Here is a 21,892-nt window from a genome sequence, read left to right as displayed (position 1 = left end):
ATTTTGAGGAGGAGCTCCGTGGCCGCTACGGCGCCGTGTGCCGATGCAGCGCCAAGCGGTTCACGGCTATTCTGCACCCCTTGGTAAGCTCGAGACTCTGGGCGAGCTCGCATGGAGCTCCGCCGCTGACAAAGATGTTTGGGCCATGAAGATCGATCTTGGCGGGTAGTTTATGTAAAATAGAGCCTCATCGACTGATGCCTATCGATCGCCGCCGTTGCAGACTCGGGCACAACCGTGCTGAAGCCAAGTTTTTTCTTCCTTGGGCTTAATCTCGTCTGCAGATTTGCCGTGGACCCTCTTGGAGCCCAAACAATGCAGTTGATGCCAGATTCGATCATGAACGGGTAGCAATTACCGTTCCGTTACTCAGACCGCTACCGAAGCTTGTCTCAGAAGCCCTTGCTCTCAGCCAAACAAACAGGGCAAGGGACGCCGAAATTGACTCCATTCCCATTCATTCCCATTCACCGTGTCTTCACCGGCATTAACCGCTTGGTGTCGGGACAGGTTGGAGATGAAACATCCGTGGGATTGTCGTGAGGTGGAACGGAGCTGAGGGAGAAATCTCAAGGAACCCACCAAAAGTCTCATGCCGTCTTGTGATTGATAAAGAGGATCCCATGGTATAATAATAGCGTAAATGGCCCGCGCACCAAGTTCAAATGCGGCTCAAAACCGGCGCTTGGCCCACGCTTTTGTGAGCTAGAGAAGCAGAAAAATGAAAAGACGTGTGGTTAGCAAGTGCCCGTGCACCCAATATTGGTGGTGGGTGACCCCCAGCTAAAATCGATGTGCCAAGCCTGGTCGAGAGAATTCGATCTCGGGCGGGTTTCCATGATGTGATGGCCTAACAGCAATGGTGTAAGTGATGGCGAATGTGTCGTTCATTTGGATTAAATCCATTGATGCTCAGGTAATGACCTAGAACCAGCCATTGAGGAACGAGGGCCAAGGCCAAAGTCTAGAGCTGACGCCTGGAGGCACGTTGCGCTGCTTTGGTCCATGATTGCACCATCGTAAAGAGGCGGTTCCCGAGATGGCGACGAACCAGGGTAGGGTGACAGGGCTGAGTCGCGAACACCCAAGGGGTTCTCACGATGAGATGTGGCTCAGGGCCGTGTGAGGCAGACTCGGCCAATCTGGTCTTCCAGGAGACAGGGTGTGAAAGGGCGTGGAAAGTTGATGAAGGGTGGTGGCCGACCAAGGTTGCGAGGCTTCTTAGGTAACGGGAAAGGCACTGTGTGGCTGGCGATGGATCGTCAGGAACGAGCAATGCGTTACGTTGCACACCCTTGCAAAACAGCCAGGTCCCTTGAAAAGTGAAGGGTTTTGTCGAGAACTGCAGCATGTAAGATGCGGCTCGTCTTGATTCGGGTTATGCCGAGGGAGGCTTCGGGCATGGCTTGCGCCGCATATGTAGTTGGCGATCTTTGTGTCTGTCAACAAGAACTTGGCATCCGAAGAGTTGATGTTGAGTGGTTGAGAGCCGGAGGCCTTGCGCAAGCAAACGTGCGCGTGCGTGTGGGACTCAGGTGCTGGTGGCGAAGAACAAGAAAAAGAAGCTGAGATGGTGGTTAAGATCCACTTTAGACCACATCAGAACCTCCAGACCTGACTCCGCGATGGGGTCAGTAGACGTTCGATGCCAAAGGCGGAGATGCTTCTGGTGCTTCTTCCGGGTGGGAGTACCCGCGACTAAGGCATGGAGCAGGGAATATTCTGGTGTGGCCGAACTGTCGAGATCCGTGGGGATGAGGGTGAAGCTTCAAGCGAACGGATACCCTAAACACGTCACCCAGGTCTACGTATCTGAGACGGGATGAGAGTGAGATCTGCCTCATCAAGAAGGTTTGAGCGCCCGATCTCATGGTCTGAGTGGCTTTGGAACACTGACGCTGTGGCAACAAGGTCCCGGTCGTGTTGGTGTTCAAATTGGCTATGTTACTGTGATGTGATTCACCAGGGTGGATAGTTGACTCGCATACACGACTCGAATGCTGGAAGTAGAGAACGTGAAGCCCATGTGCCATTAAACTACAACTGTAAGTCGACACTGGCAACAATGTCGAGCCACGTGTTGTGAGACCAGAGTAACACACCGCGATGCCTAGTATAGTTGGACGTCTGTGACTCGTTGGTTGTTGGACCTCCACGACAATAGGAGAGCGATCTCCGTAGTACATAGATTATCTCACCATGGAAGGCCTCGCTGGCCGCAAACCTTGCTGATGCAACAAATCTGCTTCACGATGCCGTGATCGAATCGTTACGTGGAAGGGTGTGTGTGTATTCCAGAAGGTCCACGTGGGTGACGGGCCAATCAAGTCGTCATGCCGCAAGATTCAAGGAACGCTCGTCTTGGGTGTCGACTCGGCTCCAGTAATAGACCCCTTGACTATTACAAGATCGAAGCTCCAAATCGAAGGCACCGTGAGAGCACGACCGCAACCGTGTTAGTGCCTTGGAAAACTGTGGAGGCGGTTATTCAGGTTCAGAGTTTTTCCCAGGATCTTTGGATGGCATGGCACCGTTCGATGACCGATGATGGTATGGTCGAAGTAGCCAGAACGATGACGGACCAACAAGGAAAGCGAGGTCAGGGACGTGCTCGCCTAGAAGGTGAGAGGAAACGGGACGGGCTGGCACAGTGCAGATCGGTACGTACCCGCCGCGGTGTGGCCTTCCATTCGACTTCCAACCGCGATTGGCTCGTGCGCCTTCACCTTAACGTACGGTAACTCGGCTCCGTCCCTTCCCACATTCCACCGTCACGCTCAAGAAAAATTTTCATCCCATGGTGACCAAGGAAAGAGCCCCACAACGTACCCCCACTGTGCTCAGTCGCAGGAGGAAAGGCGCTGGACTTGAGTGGATTGCACCATTCAGCACTGGCCTTGTCAAGGAGACCAGCTGACGGCCAAGGAACCAGGCCAGCGTCAAAGACGTAAGAAGGTCACCGTTTTGCCTGATGAGCTCAGAGCGGAACCGGCATGAATGATGTGGATACGCCTTCCATCGAAGAAGTTTTTCGCTCTCTTAGTCTGGCCTTGTTTGGCGGGGCCGGCACCGGAGGTGCAAAATCTGAGACCGGCCACCTGACGTGTGTGACGGCTGGGCGCTGGGCTGTAAACAAGCCGTCACAGGTGAGTCGAGGACGTTGGGGGATCTGGAAGTTCTCACGAGAACAGGATAAAGTGACAGATCAAAGCAGGATACAGTATGAGCGTGATGATCGGCAATTCGATGACTCCCATTGAAAACGGACGTGGTTATGTAAAGAAGCCGGGGTAAGGGCGTTGCTCACATGATGGACATGCCAAGTTTGAGGCGCCTGCTTCAGACGACTTGCAAGGGAGCAGAGTCAGCATCTTACTGGACCTTGCCGTTTTCTTGTCGGCTTTGCAGCATTTGCTGTGGTTGATGCGGCTGTTCATGCCCGTACAGTTGCTCTTGGCTGCTTGAATGTGCCATTTGACTCCCTTTGCCCAGCTGTGAACAAGCTGATCAAGCAGCCATTCGCATTATTACCGGGTAGCCACCTCACATCCATGCCAACACACACGGCAGAACATCTGCAAGCCAGCATGTGAAGAGGGCTTGGATAGTGTCTCAACAATATGTACTACGTAGTAAGTCGGAATCGGCGAGGAAGAGGCAATCCCCAGACCCCAGCCAGCTTGCTCCGTATCATCAACCCGGGCGCGCAATCTATTACTGGTCAAGTCGAATCTGGAGTAGATGATGTCGTCTCGTATGTTTGGACCATGTGTCGTATGCGGCGACTCACAGTGCAACCGCGACGGGAGACGTAGTTTAGCCGCCAGAACCGTTCTGTGCTGTTCCATGGTGACAACCGGCCATGTCCGGCTGATGCCTTTCAGGGACCAGAAACGAGAATTTTCCAGTGGGGCAAGCCGGCGTCTCCATCGGCCGAGAGTCGGGCTTGGTACCTCCGGGCAGAAGCTTTTTGCTTCTGCTGATCTGCCCAGCTCCGGGCACAGAACCTCAGCAGCGGCACCTGAGGTCGGCTGGTGTGGACGAGGTTCCAGTTGTCTCTTCTCGCACGAAGCCACAGGGGTCCTCCTTCGACGAGACAGCGCCTGACTCTGCCCCTTGACAGGGCTCCGGAGGGCGTACACCGCCTGTAGCGTCAGCGACTGCGGGCACTGAGGTGCTCTGGAGCACGCCTAACCAGCCGTGCCAGAAGAGGGATGCACCGCAGCAGTATTGGATCATGTTGAGTTTGGTGATGCCAGAATCACGGGCGGTCCCTCCAAGGTCCGAATGTCCGATCACTTGCCGTGTTTTAGGCGCTGCGAGCCGTGATATGCGCTACTCCTTCCCGCTACGGGAACGCTTTAGCGCACTCCTGCCCTGTAGCCTAAAAATTTACAGCGCTATGAGGACGGAACGCCCTCTGCGCCTTCCCTGCATCTGCCGTCGCCAGTGCCCGTGTGGCGTTGACTGTCGTCTCCGCGGACTCTGGACTCTCGACACTCCGAACAACGGATTTCCGAATTTCCATGCAATTGAGCACGTTTAAGCATTCTGCAGTATGATCACTTACAACCTTTCTCGGCATGGCGTTGCTTCAATTGCTCGTCTAGGAGAAACAGCCAGACAAGACAGGGCGTATGAAGCTGGTTGGCTGTGGCTCTGTCGCATCTAGAGCGTCATGTGCTGCCCAGTCGCATCGCGTCACCTCACCTCATCTGATGGTGTTGGTTTCGATTGTTCCCACAGCAGTTCCCGAACGCTCGAGGCACGGGGAGTCGAGAAGCTCTCAAACGGCACAGATTGATCAAAGGGTCTCCCTCCCCTGCGCCTACCGGCCCGGTCTTCGGTCGTGCTGTGCCGATGCTTTGCACTGCTGATGGGCGCGCTCTCTCACAGCGTACTGGATTGAGGCTAGTGTGCTCCTGACGAGGAGCCAGTCTCGGGAACATGGCCCGTCTGTGCTGGGTGAATGGATGGATTGGTGTGAATCGACGGGAGCCATGCCGAGACAGCAACAGCAAACTCAGCCTAGCGAAGGGGAATCATGGGATCAGATCAGCAAAGCGGAATTGCCATGCCGCAGTAGGGCTAAATTTCCCTTTCTGAGAGTGAGCATGTTTGAGCAACACTGTACTCCGTACATCACCAGGCTAAGCCTGGGCAACCTGCTCATCAGATCTAACTCATCTGCATCAGGAGTCACAGTATTCTTCTGGAGTCAGTATCAACGGACGAACCTTGCTAACCATGGGGAGCTCCCCTTGCGAATTGACAACCGGCCACAACCGGGCAGCATCGGTTCGGTTCGTCTCCCTCACGGTCTCGACGTCTCTATGGCCGTTGTCCTGGTGCGAAATCCTATCCACCCACGGGAATTAAACCTGGTCCCACGATCCACGATCGTTCTGCGCAAGATCCAACATCCCTCCTATTAGACCCACCAAGCAGCTCGCCATCGTACTGCTCCTCGTACTGTCCGTTACACTGTGCCGTGCTCCGTTCATGGCATCAGGTCAGAACGTCGGGCAGGCCAAGACGCAGGCCCACAGTTGCACTCTCAGCCAACCGCACCGTCTGGTGCTCCTCCACAGACCATGGCGAGGTCCAAGCCAGACAGACTGTGTGCCCGTGTTCAGTTGCGAGGGCCCGGTCGTCAAGCCCACCCTGATGGTCTCACACCCACCGGCGGTGGCCAGGCCACGCCCTACTGCCCAGAACCGCAACGACACAACCACAACCCACACGCCCAGGGGAATCCTAGAGCATCCTAGGGTGCAGCATGGAGAGTCAGGCGGGAGCCGCCTGTCAGTGCATGCCCACCAGGCGCCACATTACAAGCTCGCCATTACAGGGCAACCTTTGCTATGACACATCGTTTCCCCCAGCCCGGCGTAGGAGCTCTCTGCGAGTCGTCGCCCTGAGATCAGATATTTAGTCTTGGTGATGCCCTCTGCCTCTCTGTTTAGGAAGAGTCTCTCTCCATTCTTCCCCATACTCATCTCGACTTGAATATCGAGTTCCCCAGACTTGAACAAGGTTCACAGCACACACAATCAACAAGCACTCACACCAACCACAAACCCACCGCCCTCCCACTTACAAGCCATCGTCGTCACTTACACGCGATCGAAGCTTTCGAAGAAACCCAAGACCGAACGATTCAAGACAGTCAACCACAATTGACCTTGCAGACGGACATCAACTCGAGACCACATCTCCAGTTCTGATTTCAGTCACTCGTTCTTTCTGCAGACCATCCATATAATCGAGGCACCTGACCTTGAAAAGAGCGAAAACCAAGAATCGCCCCGCCATCGGCTCTCAGAACCTGCAGCTTATACCCGGCTTCCAAACCCTGCCGACCACACACCCTTTGCACACGAACAAGGCTCCCTGAACTAAAAAGGACCCTTGAAGGCATCGTCATTGCATTACTAGGGACTGCAACAAGTCACAAGGCCACCCTCAAAACAGCACAATTGCCCCTGGCCATCTCCCGCCCGGTTGACGCCATCAAATCGAAGCACCCGCCATCGGCGCCGGCGTCGACAAGACAGAATTACATCAGCGTGCAGAGATTTTGCAAAAACTCGTCTCTGCTACTTATTAGCCGCCGACTTCCAAGGGCCCGTCCCTGGAACGTTCTTACCCGCCAACCCCCCACCGCAACTTCCTTTCTAGAGCGACTTACAAAAGGTCGCTCCTTCAGTCTTAGCAGCCATGCCCCACCGCGTGGCCAACTTCCTCCGTACTTCATCGGGCAACATTGCGCAGATCAAGAAGGTCGCTCGATCACGCACAAACAGCCCTTACACATCTGATGGTGAGGATCGACCAGAAGTTCACGCCGTCAGAATGCCCGACCTCGCAGACGCCGTCAAGAAGCACCACCGCATCTCGCTGCCTTTTGGCAAGTCGAGCAAGGATCAGGTTTCTGCCGTTTCCATCGACTGGAGCATCGAGAGCCCCCCGGTTGTCTTCCATGGCAATGCCGAGGACAGCACCGGAGCCCTCATCACGGGCCAGATGTTCCTCGACGTCAAGGAGGAAGCTGTCGAAATTGGCAGCTTCTCGGCATCCCTGAAGCTTCACGTCTTCCAGAAGCGACCCTTCCAGAGCCACTGCACCGACTGCCAGAACCAGTACACTGAGCTCCAGGCCTGGCAACTGCTCGCTCACCCTACCACTCTTCGAAAGGGTCGTCACGCATATCCCTTTTCTATCCTCCTCGGTGGTCACCTCCCCGCTACCATGGATACCCCTCTGGCCGCCATCTCCTACGAGTTCAAGGCCGATGCCTACGTCACTCGCGGCATCAACTCTACCTCTGGCACTTGCGCGCCCGTGCGATTTGAGAGAACCATTCCCGTGAAGCGCTCTCTGCCTGAGAACGAGATCCCTCACCACTCTGTCCGAGTCTTTCCTCCCACAAACATCAAGGCTAGTGCCCACTACAACAACGTCATCCACCCCACCGGTACCAACACAGTCAACCTGCGACTCGACGGCTTGATGAGTCGTAACGAGAAGGCCAAGACGATTGACTTCTGGCGACTAAAGAAGGTTACCTGGAGGCTCGAGGAGACGATCAAGACTGTGGCTCCCGCCTGTGAGCGACACGCCCCCGCCCAAGCTCAAGACCCCGAGAAGAAGGGTCTTCCTCGGAACGAGGTCCGTGTCCTGGGCGAGAAGCACCTGCACGAGGGCTGGAAGTCGGACTTTACCGGTACCGACGGCAAAGTTGAGATGGAGTTTGACTACTTTGCCAACCAGTACAAGTCTCACAGCAAGGAGCTGAAGTATGCTTGCGATACCAAGTCCCACGACGGAATCGAGGTGACCCACTCGCTCCTCATTGAGCTGGTCGTGTCCAGGGAGTACGCGCCCGAGGGCAAGCCACAACTCGCAACACAGACGGGCACCGGCCGCATTCTACGGATGCACTACGGCGTTGTCATGACGGACCACGCCGGCATGGGCGTCAGCTGGGACAACGAGGCCCCGCCTGTCTACCAGGACGTGCCCCCAAGCCCCCCGGCCTATCCTATGCAGGAGTCTCCCATCGAGTACGAGAGCCTGGAGCAACTCGATGCTCACCGACTCAGTGTTTCCAACTCTTCAATTGACAGCCGACAATCCTGAAACCCTCGGCAACCGCTCGACATTTCTTCTCACACTAATACTCTTATTGGCATAAATTGCCGCATGTTTTCTTTGTTACAACTCCATGAGATACGCGGCGATCTGATTTGAAAAAAGCGATATACCCACCAGCGTTGAAGGAAGACAGAGATGCTTCCGCATTTACAAAGGAACGGGACTACAGGACACATGGGAATGACGAAAAAAAAGGTGTTGGGTGTGCAAGACACACAGAGAATAGGTCACGAACGGGTGGGATGAAAACAGATCCCATGTGTTGGAAATACCAAGCGACGAGAGCCACTGTATCTTAGTAGCCATGAATAGCCCAGGCCGCCCAGAAAGGAGCAGGCTTCGGAGGCATCATCATAATCATCAAGAGAAAGATGACACAACTTGTTTGTCTGAGCCCACTGTGAACTGTCGAGTGTAATGACTTCGTAACTACTTGTCATGTACCGTGACAATTACATCTCATGATCAGTGCCACAGTGACAGTTGAATTTGCCAAGAAGACACTGCCAAGAGAAAGGCATAGAGCTAAAGTTAGGCGAGGGCATAGCGAAGGCAAGGTCAGGCAACCATGACAGAGGTCAAGAGATGGCTCCCGAGGATGTTTCTCGTCTCGTTTCTGGCATTGGGCGGAAGTGCATAGACGTGGCTGCAACGCCAAGCGGGAGGCGTCTGGGGGACGTCTGGGGGTATGGGAAGGGGGGAGCGGGGTGAAGGAGGGCTGGATAAAAAGAGAGACGAGAACAAGGGGAAGCGAGGGAGATAAGAGAGGTAGAGGCTAAACAAGCAAAAGATAGGTATTGGGGGTGTGATTGACGCGGGGGCGGGGAATTGGATGCGGCGCGGATAGTGGTAGGCCAATTCGAAGCGTTGAAGCAGGACATGGCTTGTGAGCTGGACAAGCTGTGCGTAGAGGCTGCATTGTTGGCTTGTGATAATAGCCACTCTAGAGCCGAGCCGGGATCGGGAAAAGCGTTTGAGGCTGGCATGTGCATCGCCAGTCGAGGTCATGACACCCAAAGGCTGCGCTACTGTATGTATCCAAGACGTTTAGGCGGCTGAAAGGCGGGGGTGATAGACAGGAGGTGCAGCGTAGATCCCGAGGGCCGTGGGGAGGGGGGAGGGTGGGATTCAAGTCCGAGGAGATATGTGACGAAATATGCAGCAACAGCAGCCCAAAGCAAAGCGAGGAGGGGAAGACGCAGCAAGCGAGGGAGGGAGAGGCGTTGGAAGATATGCGGGCATGATATTGGGATGGTGTTGAGGGGGAACAAGAAGGAGGGCACACGGACCAGATGCAGACACACAGATGCAGACGGTTGATAGCGGGCGTTGGAGCTTATCTTCAGTCGACCAAGGGAACCTCGTCTCATCCTATCATGGTTGATGGCCTCTTCATCTGATGCCTGTTTCCCCAGGTTTCCCCAGATTCATCACCCCGGCATATCCCCGAGTGAAGGGGTTGTAAAGCAGCAAAAATGATGCATTGTGCAAGGGAGGTACATATTGATCAACTGTCGTGGCTGCCTCATGTGCAAGTCAGAACCCCAATCCAATCCTTCCAGCCTGCAGTGCAATCTCTAACCGGCCTCACTCCCGGTCTTGAAGACACCCCAGACTCTGACGTGCGCACCAACCCCGGGTTGTGTCGACATTGGCCCGCCTGTACATGCGCACCCCGCTTGATAATCATCAACATCCTGACTGCTTGCTTTTCTCATCCCTTCTCTGTTCATCCGGACAGACACAGTCCGTACGGGAAGAAGCCGAAATAAGTGCACGCTCCGCACCCACCGCCGCAGGTCGTGCTGTTCCAGCACGCAACCGGGGGAGCACACTCGCCCAGAATCTCGGGGTGGACGACTTCAGCTGCGGCGGGATCGGTGCTCCTGGCCGCAGGGACACCCACGCCGACCGGCCGGCCCGCGCCAGCCGCTGAGGCCCGCCCCTCGACGGCGCCACGGGGGGAGTGCAGGATAGCCGCCTCGGAGAGGACACCGCGTCCGTCGGGGGCAAGGCCGTGAGTCTGCGCCGACGAGAGGTGGCGGTAGTCGAGGACGGAGGCGTTGGCGGCGAAGCTGCGGAGCACGCCATCAGTGCCGATGCGCAGAAGGCCATGGGGGTCCTTGACCATGGTGCGAAGGATGGAGGGCAGAGGGCCGGGAGTGTATTTGAGGAGAGGGTGAGCCGACGTATTGTCGCCAAGCGTGATGTCGGGTTCTGCGAGGGCCTGCCAAGTGTCAGAGATGCTGTTGGGCTTGTGGCTGATGGATGATGACAGACCATGCCGGAGAAGAGGATGAGGAGCGACAAGAGGAACTTTTCGAGACTCATCTTGATCGTTTTGATACACCGACTGTGTGATCAAGTGATTGATGGTGCTTTTTACAGACGGTGGTGTATCGAATCGTCAAGTGACGATGCAAGAATGCAAACAACGAGCTCTGTTCACAAAAGGTCAAGAAACGAGTGTTCAAGAAACCAATGGGGGAGAGAAGATCCTGAGAGAAAATTTTCAAGATTTTTATCAACGGGTGGAACGTGATGGATATCCAGTTGCCAGCTGCCAGCCAGTGCTGGCTGTTCTGAGATTTGCGTCGACTTCGAAGGTCATGGCACTGCTGCCAGCTGGAGAATGGAGATGCCAAGATTCATGATTTTGGAGGTGTTTGTACTTGAACTCGTTTACTGAGGAGGAGCTTCAGGTTGCGGAGGGAGTGAAGAAGGCACTTGACGAGGAAACAGCGTTAATTCCTCTTCATTTTACCCTCTTGCTCATGAATTTGTCCGAATAGGTGGACGAGTCAAGTTTGACTTGTCTGTTCAAGTAAGTCATCTCAGGAGGAGGCTTTGAGAGCTGTTGGCTTCTGAGTGGCGACATTTGTGTGTATGGCCCCAAAGTCCTGTCAATGGATGTCTCGAGTGTGGTTAATCCGCACAACTAGGTCTCGACAAGGTTGTTCCCCAGACTATCCAGATCTCACAGATTATCAACTAACAAAGACATAGACACTAATAGGCTAATATCAAGCCGTTCAACCCCAAGCCGGCTCCTACTCGATATGGACTGTGGGGACGTGGAAGACCGGCTGTGATTGATCGGCTGAATGGCTTCCCCGGATGGAGTCCCCAGACGATTCCCCCGGACAAAGATAAGATATGAGTCAGGTCAGGCCACACCGAGCATGCAACTTCATGACGGCTATTCAGGTATAAGTTGCTGTTCATTCTCGCCCTATTCACCTGATTCATCTCGGGCAATTAGCTGATTTGCCCCTTAGATGTTGAAACAAGGCGGACGAAATCACGGTACTGTCACCTGATGGCAAATTTTCAAGCTCCCTGCCGCCATGTGAAGCGACTCGAAAATGCAACCGTCAACGCAGCAACCGAGATGTCCCATACCATATGGCGGTCAGTCAACACAACGTCCAAAACCAACAGCACAGCAACCGGGCGCTTGCGCTAGCTGCGACGTGCATTGCGGCAGCCTCCGATTAATTTGGTGTGTCCATCGAGATTTCTTTTATTATTGCAGCCGCACACCGTGGACCTCTCGGAACTTGACCGAAAAGTTGGTGCCTGGGGCATCTCCCACCCCGGAATGCATCCCTTCAACCGAGTGTCTCCATCAGACCATCATCATATGAGTAACAACCATGGCTCGGCTCTATTATGTCGTCTGTTTCTCTACTCAGTCATCTTCCATTGCACCGGTATGGGATAGACCTGTAGCTCAAGACGAGAGGCTTGACGCGTCTGGCCTCCGTCCCTGAACATGCTCATACAACAAACACCACTCACCTATACAACAACTCCTGACTGAAACGACATGGCGACTCGCGGTTTCAAGTCGCTGCGGCGGCCTTCTTTGACTCTGGTATCTGGAGCTAGGAGATGTTTTGGTCTAAAGGGAATGGTACCGAGGATTGCGACCCGGGGGCTTGCCACCGCCGCTCAAGTATCTCAGCCTACCTTGATGGAGGATCACAACGCCAGACTGATCAGCATGGGATACACCTTCAACTACATCGAGCATGTCGAGAACCTCGAGCAGTACTGCCATGGCGGCTTCCATCCCGTCTCGCTGGGTGAGACGCTCAACAACCGCTATCTCATCCTCAACAAGCTCGGACATGGCGGCTATTCGACTGTGTGGCTCTCGTGGGATATCTTGAAGCAAAAGTATGCCGCCTTGAAGATTGTGCTGGCCGACTTTGGAGAGGACTCGACAGAGGTAGACATTCTTCAGCACCTTGCGGCCAGACCTGGAAGCAAGTATCCTGGAAAGTCACTTATCCGACATGTGACGGACAACTTTCACTTTGATGGACCCAATGGGAGGCATACGTGCTTGGTCAACGACCCTGCCATGATGTCTCTACGTCTCGCCAAGGACGCTTCGTTCTGTAGACTGTTCCAGCCGCGGACTGCCCGAGCTATTGCTGCTCAGGTGGTCCAGGCCTTGGCCTACCTCCACGAGGGCGGCGTGGTGCATGGAGGTGAGAGAAGATGATATCGTTGATCTGCTACAGAAACTAATTTGGTATAGACTTGCATCTGGACAACGTACTACTACGGCTCCCTGAACGAATCAGGCGTCTCTCCCCGGATCAGCTTCACAAGAAGCACAGTCAACCCGAAACGGTTCCCGTGACTAGACTGGATGGAGCTCCCCTCGACGAAAACGCGCCTCACCACGCTGTGCTGCCTATTTGGCTGGGTCAAAAGAGCGAGGAAGTGACCCTGGCGGATGCAAGGATTCTTTTGGGCGACTTTGGCGAATCGTATAAACCCTCCAACGAGAAGCGACAATACTGCAACGCCCCGATCCGATACCGAGCACCCGAGGCTCAATTCCCTGATGCATGCCAGCCTCTTTCTTTCAGTTCCGATATTTGGAGTCTTGGATGCTTGATCTGGGGGGTCATGGGACAAAGTCCATTGTTCGACGCTTGGACGCTGTCCGAAGACGAGATTCTACGAGATCAGACCGACCTGCTTGGAGAAATACCAGAAGAGTGGTCAGTCTACGGAAGAAGCCAACCCGAATACTGGGCCGAAGAAGACATGGACGTCACACCGGTGCAATCCGCCGACAGGGGCTTCACATGGGAAGACAGACTGGAGCGAAGCATCCAGCAGAGCAGACGAGAAAACGGCATGAAGACAATGTCGGAGAATGAGAAGGAAGCGTTTATCGAGATGATGAAGCAGATGATCACCTTCCGCCCCGAGAACCGGGCTTCGGCCCGGGAGCTGCTGGAGTCGAGATGGATGCGGCAGTGGGCGCTTCCCGAGGTCCGAAAGACCCGGGATTCATGACTTGGAGTTTAAAAAAACTGGGGATACCATTGGAGTTTTAGCGATTGGATAGCGTTTTAGTTGAATGCATTTATGATATCAATCATTAACATGTCTTACAGTGTTTGTGTTGCTTGTGATTCTTGATGCTGTGTGTGATGCCCGCTTGCTCTAGCTTGGTGATAACCTTGGGCCGAAATGTTTGTGTGAGTACCACAAACCACGCAAGTGCATGCTGAAAAGGAAGAAAGAAAAAAACCCACTAAGAGCAAGTCAGGATTGCTTTTACAGAAACAAGTGTGGCTGCTACCGATAACAAAGGGAGAGAGTAGCAAACTGCATGGCTTGTTAAGGCATTTCCTAGCAACATTGACGACTTGTGTAGCTTGATGATTGGCTGGATTGGGCCAAAGCAAGACAACCACGAGAGCTGAAGTGTATGAACAATCAAATCAATACCGTCTATAAAAGGTAGCGAGTATCCGCAGGAAAAAAGAGTCTCAAAGCTTCAACCCTCAACATTGATCTCCCTATATAAACACCTAAAGCCACACGGTAAAACTTGCAGCCAGCTCCTGGCACAAGTCTACAAACGCCCTCTCTTCTGATGGGTTCAAAGTCGAGCTATTGCCAAGGCCTGGCACGGTTCGTTTCTCGTCGTCTGCTCTTTAAACGACTCTTTCCTTACGCAGCGCCTCAAAAATGACGTAACTGTCGAAGAGGATCATGAACGGATTGACATTTCTTTTTGGTTTTAAAGACATTGCTGGGACCACCTACAAGATGCAACCTCACATGAACGAGATGTCTTCCGATACCCAAACTTTCATCATCCTTTCTCAGCCCCTGCAACAATGCCCACTGCTTGTCGCATGATTGTTCCTAACTATATATATTCCCCCGTTGCTCCGTTCGCTCCCAAAGCACCATGCCGTAAATGCGATGGATTCGCGATTATTGCCTCTTTGTCGTGGACACGAAGCAGTTTCCACCTTGGTCCTGACTAGGAGCCAGCAGGGTCTCATGCGGCCTTTGGTTCTCAGCGAGAGACAAGACTCCTCCAGCGTATGGAAAAATCGGATTGTATCACGACGTCTCTTCTTCGTTGGTCATGTTGTTCTCGAGTGTGCGCTGTGGAGCGTATCAGAGACCTCTTCTACGGTAGCGGCATGTCAATCATACACCGACTTCGACTATCAAAAAATGAGAGCATCAGCCCACATCAAGGCACCTTTCACAACCTTTCCAGTCAAGAAGGGACCGTCTTCTTGCTTACATGGGTGTGTTGCTGGCCAACCCATGATGTCTTTCTTGCCCTGCCTTCCCCACCCCTTGATTCTCTAATCCCTATACCGTCTCTACCGCACTTGTTGGCTATCGACGACCCAATTTGAACCGCATCAAAGAGCCCACAGGGTGGACAGTGAGCTCTTGTCAATATATTATACAGCTTTGGACCCGCACCCTCCCGACGTGGCTGCTGGGTTTCTCGTCAAGACTCTCCGCTCGTGCATCAGGCTTTTGCGAAATCTTTCCTGCCGAAGACTCCAAGTCCCCCAACACACACAGGCCCAGATGCCATTGAAACCTTGCCCACACGGCTCTGAAATATGGGCTCTTTCGGGTCGGAGACTACACACTCACCATCTATAGCTGGCCCTTTTTCTCGTCTTAAACACACCCTTTTTATATACCCTTGACACTAAAGAAAGACACTCGTTCTTCGGCACAACTTTTCCCCCTTCCCCCCCGACACACCTTAGCCTGTGGCTGCATCACGTAAACTTGGGCATAAGCTTTGCTTCTCAGCAGCGTTTTCATCTTTAGAAGAGCGCGGCCCAGCCTCCGACACGACCTTCCAACTTGGCTCGGAGCATGCATGTGTCGATATATATACCCCTCGGCCTCATCGCAGAAAACATTAACAACTTTGCCCTTGGCTGCTCGCACCCTCACATCTATATATAACTACCTGGCGGCGAATAGGCAACCTCTTGGAAGTAACTAGACCCTGTTTGGATCGCCGGAGCGGAACACCAGCCCATGGAACTTGCTACCTAAGATGGATATCAACAGCCGCCAGAAACCGAGAACAAAAGTGGTCTGCGTATATTATCAGACTTGACGGAAACTTTCACACCAGAGAACTGGGCACGGGCAAGTTAAGAGAAGACTCGAGACTTGCACCTCACCATTACGGAGCGATCTATATCGGAAGCGCCCAATCGCAGAGGTACAAGAGTTGGTTGATGGCCTCCGGCGCCGACACATTTGCATGCATTAAAAAACATTTTTTGCGCCGGACGGCTTCGAGGAGCACATTCATCGAGTTGAATGAATTGTGCCATGTCGCTCCTTCAACTTATATATACCTCCAACAGCGCCTTTTGACGGCCTGTTCTTCATTCATCGCTACTCGCCCAAACCAACTCTGGCACTCATCGATCGCTGACCGAATTCTGGCTTTGCGGAATAACTCAGGGCCATCAAATTATATATATACTCCACCAGTCTCACTGCCCTACCATGACTTGGGTTAATCAGCATGAGTCCGCACAATGCTTCTCAGCTGAAAAGGACAAGTTAATCCCCCAGCATAGCGCGTTGGCCGACTCTCGTTTCCAGAGAAACACGAAAATCTACCTCGGGGTTTACTGGAAGCTAATCCGACCTGAAGACTTGGCCAGTCCAGACCTTTCCTCTAGAAAGAGAGAACAAGGATCTCGCCGCCAGCTTTGGCTTTGGCAACTGGTTTCCCCTCGAGGACCTCAAGTTCTCTCTCGGTACCACGAATTCGCATTCTCTTCTTATCAACGCATATGCTATGGAGTCTATGCTCGCCCACCTCTTTACGACACTCTATCTAAAGGGCTTGGTTTCATTGAAAAGCATGAAATTGCTCTCGAGCTTATGATCACGACAAGGATCGGCAGGAAGCATGGACTGGCGGTCTTCGGGGAGTGAGAGTCATGGAACCGTGGCATGTAGCATGGAACATCCCCAATCTTTTTGACAATCACTACGACTCTTTGGCGAGACAACCCTCAGTGTCACTACCATGGTCCCTGGCAGAGATGCCAAGATACTTTGCTGCATCAATCAAGCTGCCCGCGACGATCCCCCCTTATACTATTTCCTCGGTACTTTAGCACTCGTGACATGATTTTCTTTCAATGTTCTCAGAGCCGTGGACAAGAGTCTACTGATGTCCCTCTCTGGACTACGTTCTAGGCGTGGGAGTCATCCACGGCGTACAATTTCTCTATATATAGGCCGGCGAACCTACTCGACCTGATACTGGTTACTACTCCTTTCCAATCACATCGGAGCTACGAGAATGAAGGAATTATGGTTGTCTCCGGTTTGGGCTTGGTATACAGCAACCAGATGCGCCTCTTCGCAAAGTCACGACGGAGAGCACTATTCCTACATATATTATATCAGGGCACCATCAGCCGCCAATTGTTCTGGCTAGTTATGGACCAAGGCCGCAGAGGTTGCCGCGCTTTGGGCGGCTTGAATAGCTGTTGTCGTCAGCATCCTTCAGAGCGATGGCCATCCACAGGCTCTCTGATTCCGACGCTGACGGCATCTCAAGCCATGGATTTCTTCTATATATGCACCGGCAGTTGATCTAGAGTCTGTATAGGCTCTTGGCAGGAGACTGTCATGGCTGGATGGCATCTCCAACGACACACCTCGTGAGATTGGATGGTACTTGAGACCAACCCTCGTCGATTCGGAGCCGGACTTACCGAGAATCGTCATTCTGTCGATGCCTTACACCGAATCCATGCTGCTGTGGGAAAGTATGATTACGTCTACGTTGTACGAGTTTATCGCAGCCATGAATACCTAGCCATGTCCCGGGCCATGACCTAATTGCGCCACTCCTGTTATCAGAATCCGCTGAAGAGGAAGAGACAGACCCGAGAGATAAACAAATCACGTTTCCGCCAAGGACGACATAGCGCCCCAATGAGTCTTATACATGACGGCACTACGACATACTGCTCTACACAAGACCTTGGGCACGTTGGCGACTGAGTACCTCAACCATATGCACTTCGCGATGCTGTCGTGACGAAGAGGCAAGCTGACGGGCTTTTACGGCACGGCATCACAGCAGCAAACACAGAATCCCGGATAGATAATTTCGGAGTTGTAACGAACTAAACCCATATATACATCAGAGTACAGAATCCGGCCCATATCGCCTCCTGGTGCCGTTGGCTATCCGCAAGGCAGAAATACCCCGGACTCCCTCGTGGAGCTTCCATCACTTCTCTCCATCACTTCTGACACCAAAGCAGACAAGTTGCATTCGACGACTGCCTCAGAAGAGTCTATATATCACGCGTAGCCCTGCTACGGGCCGCCTCTTGCTCTTTCTTGAGATACACGCCGCAACCATGACAACGCTCAAGAGCAAGAAAAGAACTTTGTGCAGAGCTCATTTCGAGCAAATAAAGGGATTTATATATATAGCAGCATGCTCTGAGAGAGTCACGTCCCAGAGCAAGAGCCAACAGAGAAGGGAGCCAGTCCAAAGGTGTTCTTCACCTGGGCCATCCTCCTGAGAGAACCTTTGGGATCAACCGAGATTGGGCAGAACAAGTCTACCGAAACAAACTGCCACACCGAGTGACCTTGACAGCCAAAAGGATGCATTCTTGGCCGTCAGTTCTCGTTGAAGGCACCAGAGCTCGCTTTGAAGCTCCTCTCAAGAGAATCGGGACCATCGCGGGAGGATACAGTCGTTTGCAGCAAATACATGGGCAGATGATTAACGAAGCACCCTATGCCGTTACTTCAAGACGCTGATCGAAATGGAATTTATTGGCTGATACGAGAGAGACAAGATTCAAACAAACACAAGTGTATAGATACATCTCGGCTCTCTGACAACAGCAGAAGCGCAAAAACCAACTGAAGAATTTGTCGCTACCCGCCAACTTTATCACGCAGACATACACTCAGAGAGATCGAAACGGCTTATTCGCCTCTATCTATATTGCATTCGCAACTAGCTCCGTCATGGTCCCGTCAGAATGATGGTAGTTAGGCACTTGTCATCTGAGGATCTCAACCCATGATCCACCAGATGAACCGAGACAAAGACGGCTCTCGAAAAGGATCCAAACAGGCCACAGTCCCAAAAGAAAGCGCAAAACTAATGGAAGAAGAATGTACAATGTCTGTATATAACATGAGACTGTACTCGGCCGAGAATGAATGGATCGACCTAAGGATGTGCGATTAAGGAGGAACGACATTAGACAGCCTGGGCTTCTGCTGCACGGTAAATGCAATGTTTGGTCAGATTCAGTCCTTCTCAGGCTGTCTGGGTGTCTTTCAGTTTCCCACGGAGGGATATATATACGGTCAAATCACCATGGATGCCAACACACTTGCCGAGGTACAATCCTCGCAACGAAAGACACGATGCCAAGAAATCTGTTTTGGCACCAACTAGATGGTCCGCGCCAGACAGTGCCTCTTTATATATCAGGGATATGACAATAACTTCTCACTTGTCAGCCGTGCGGATGGCGTAACGATGGCGGGTGAGAATCGATACGAGCATGTTATCAACTTCTCGGCTCAGTTCTCCATGTCGATTGGTTTCCATTTTCACGGCCAGGAAATGTCCGAAAAACTCAAAGACATGCACCTCATAGGCTCGAAGAGACCCAGTTTCACCATGGGAAGTGGGAAGACTATCGAGGTAGCTGATGGTGCTCTGACGAAATACCTGAGGCTATACCGCCTATCGCGAAATGCATCGACTTGAGAATATATACACAAGCACTCCGAAGCCGTGATTAGATCACAAAGCCTGAGCCTTTCCTTCAAGACGGGCCGGACATTCGTCACGATTTCCGTCGGGCTGGGCGTGTCTCTCAGTTTCCCATGGAGGGATATATATATATGTATAGTCAAATATCGCCCAGTACGCCGACCTAGCTCCTTTACAGAAGCAGGCGTGTGTTCAATCTTCACAACGAAAGCCATGATGCGAAAAAATCTGTCTTGGCTACCACAGCATGATCTGCGCCAGACGCGCTTCTACCACTCCATTCCATCATCATCATATCTAAACAATCTAAGAATCGCCGCAGCAACTTCTACTCCGTCATGTTCGAGATGCGCCGTCTCAGCCGCCTGATCCGCATGCTCCAGATCTTGAATTCCTCCTCTGTCCACCCTCATCTGAATCTGCCTTCTCACCATGTCCTCATCAAAAGCAAGATGCGCCTGCGTCGTAAACAACCTATTCGGGATGTACAGTCCCTGAACAGCAGTGTGCTCACTCTTCCCCCAGACATGCACATCAACATCTGGATCGAGGAGACCGTTGGACTTGCTCGGGGTCGGGGGCTCAAGAACTTGGTCTTGGTGCATCTGGTGGAGATACACCTCGTCGTCGTGAGTGCGGAAAAGCCTCTTGCCCACGGGCGTGAGTGTGATGGCATTGTGGCCCAGCTCCCAGTCGTTTGTGGGCGAGGGACCGACTTTGCCGCCGAGGAGGCGTGAGAGGAGCTGGTGGCCGAAGCAGACGCCCGTGAAGTGGAAGTCGGGGCGTTTTGTCCATAGTTCTATACCAAGATGAGTTACTATGAGTTTCAGAATTGTATAGTGAGTGAGTCTTACGTTTCAAGAGGTCCAGCAATTCCAAAATCCAAGGATTATCACCGTAGGCGTCATACATACTCCCCGTGATGAGTAGTCCATCGTATAGGTCAAACTCCTCAACCTTGGGCATCCGACCACCCTCTTCAGTCACGACAAAGACCTGCTCCGTCTCAACACCAAGGGGAGGATGATGATCAGCACCAGCCTTACAAAAGTGATGATGCAGAATCTGGCCAAAGGACCCTTTCTCGGCCTGAGTGTTGGGATGAGGTTGGTCAGTCTCTAGGACAAAGACCTTGACGACGTCTGCGTCGATGGTTGGTTTAAAATGTTGAGCCATGGTTGTGATTGTGTTTAGTTGAGCAACCTGAACGTCGGCATCGACGGAACTATATACTTCTTGCCAAGAAGCCTAAGACGCAATTCCCGGATCAAATAGTCTCGTCGTTTCTTGTCTTGACGTCAGCAACAGAAGCCAAGCCCATGAATGACGGCAGCGGGTCAAGATAAAGTGGGTTTAAACATGTCTTGGTATTTGAACCATATGAAACGCTATAACAAAAATTTACCTTAAACAAACACCAAATGCAAAATCTCTATAGGTTCCCGTTCTTGTCAGCCCCCCAGTAGTAGGTATTAATCTCAACCCCCGCAAACTCATCGCTATACCTCCCCGTCTCCTCACCCTCCACCGCAGCACCGGCGCACACGAGCAGCGGCATAAAGTGTTCGCCTCCGTGAGGCGGGTGCATCGTGTCTGCGTGAGGAAACTTGCGCCACCCCTTGAGAGCCTGGTTCCTGTCCTTGCTGACGGTCGCATCCGTGAGGGCCCTGTTCCAGGCGTCGCTCACGCCGCGGAACTGGGCGCGCTGCGAGGGTCCGGCCATCATGAGCTGCCGCATGATGCCGAGGTTGTGGAAGCTCGCGAAGCCGGAGCCGATGACGGCGACGTTGCTGGCTCGGAGGCGGGCTAGCGCCTTGCCCATGCGGAGGTGTTGCTCGGGGTCTTCGGATTCGAGGACTGACATTTGCACCACGGGGACATCGGCCTTTGGGTTGACGAGAAGTAGAGGGACGAAGACGCCGTGATCCCAGCCACGCTCGTCGTCTAGCTCAGGCTCAAGACCTTCCTCCTTGAGAGCATCCGCAACCTCACGGGCCACCTCGGGGTGTCCTGGAGCCGGGTACTTGAGGGAGTATGTCTCGCGAGGGAAGCCATAGTAATCATACAGCAGACGATGCGATGCGCCGGATGAGATGGTGGGCTTGTCGGTGGACCAGTGAGCTGTGACGAGGACGATGGCGCGGGGCTGTTCCGGGGTGCCCAACTTGAGAATCTTGGGGACGCGGTTCTTGAGGGAGTAGATAATGTCCTTGTGGCTAGGGTCGTCGAGGAGGGGCATAGGGCCTGGAGGAGTTAGTCAGATGCCATATTCATGTTGTAGTAAAAGCAAACTCACCTCCGCCGTGCGACAGGGCAACAACAGGCGCTACCTTTGCCATTGCTGTGTTTGTGTGTAGTTGTCGAAGTGAAGTCGTCTTATTTAGTATCGCGAGAATGCGTCTTGGAGCAGCCCAATTCTGCATTGACTAGGAACTCAATCTCTTATACCGAGTCTGTCTACAACTTATTTTGAATCTGGCGGGGACTCAGCTGCCTTTTATTCCCCCATGATGTCCCAACCATCATGTCTTGTGGGGTCCACCTTCCTCCCACTTCCCTATTCCGTCTTTCCATTTCCGAAGCCATCAGCCGGGAAAATCTGAAAAATGTCGACGCCTATTGGCCAATTTATAC

The 21,892-nt window shown here is 53.0% G+C and overlaps 5 protein-coding genes across 5 annotated transcripts; 2 read left to right on the top strand and 3 right to left on the bottom strand.

Moving 5' to 3' along the window:
* Window positions 1-6,720: 6,720 nt before the first annotated feature.
* Window positions 6,721-8,142, top strand: NCS57_00879500 (LDB19 domain-containing protein; the record flags this gene model as incomplete). The annotated part of the gene is made up of 1 exon (XM_053058599.1): window positions 6,721-8,142. The coding sequence occupies one exon, from the start codon at window positions 6,721-6,723 to the stop codon at window positions 8,140-8,142; it is 1,422 nt and encodes a 473-aa protein (XP_052912430.1).
* Window positions 8,143-9,886: 1,744 nt separating this feature from the next.
* NCS57_00879400 (uncharacterized protein) lies at window positions 9,887-10,488 on the bottom strand (the record flags this gene model as incomplete). The annotated part of the gene is made up of 2 exons (XM_053058598.1): window positions 9,887-10,384; window positions 10,438-10,488. 2 exons carry the CDS (start codon window positions 10,486-10,488, stop codon window positions 9,887-9,889), a joined length of 549 nt encoding a protein of 182 aa, XP_052912429.1.
* A 1,498-nt stretch (window positions 10,489-11,986) lies between these two features.
* Window positions 11,987-13,479, top strand: NCS57_00879300 (Protein kinase domain-containing protein; the record flags this gene model as incomplete). Its single annotated transcript, XM_053058597.1, has 2 exons — window positions 11,987-12,656; window positions 12,707-13,479. 2 exons carry the CDS (start codon window positions 11,987-11,989, stop codon window positions 13,477-13,479), a joined length of 1,443 nt encoding a protein of 480 aa, XP_052912428.1.
* Window positions 13,480-19,527: 6,048 nt separating this feature from the next.
* NCS57_00879200 (uncharacterized protein) lies at window positions 19,528-20,434 on the bottom strand (the record flags this gene model as incomplete). The annotated part of the gene is made up of 2 exons (XM_053058596.1): window positions 19,528-20,057; window positions 20,113-20,434. 2 exons carry the CDS (start codon window positions 20,432-20,434, stop codon window positions 19,528-19,530), a joined length of 852 nt encoding a protein of 283 aa, XP_052912427.1.
* Window positions 20,435-20,690: 256 nt separating this feature from the next.
* Window positions 20,691-21,681, bottom strand: NCS57_00879100 (LigB domain-containing protein; the record flags this gene model as incomplete). Its single annotated transcript, XM_053058595.1, has 2 exons — window positions 20,691-21,502; window positions 21,555-21,681. The coding sequence occupies 2 exons, from the start codon at window positions 21,679-21,681 to the stop codon at window positions 20,691-20,693; spliced, it is 939 nt and encodes a 312-aa protein (XP_052912426.1).
* Window positions 21,682-21,892: the final 211 nt, after the last annotated feature.

Source organism: Fusarium keratoplasticum, chromosome 6, assembly GCF_025433545.1.
Source record: "Fusarium keratoplasticum isolate Fu6.1 chromosome 6, whole genome shotgun sequence".
NCBI classification, from domain to species: domain Eukaryota; kingdom Fungi; phylum Ascomycota; class Sordariomycetes; order Hypocreales; family Nectriaceae; genus Fusarium; species Fusarium keratoplasticum.
Note: the sequence above shows the minus strand (reverse complement) of the source record. Positions and strands in the feature narration are given on the sequence as shown.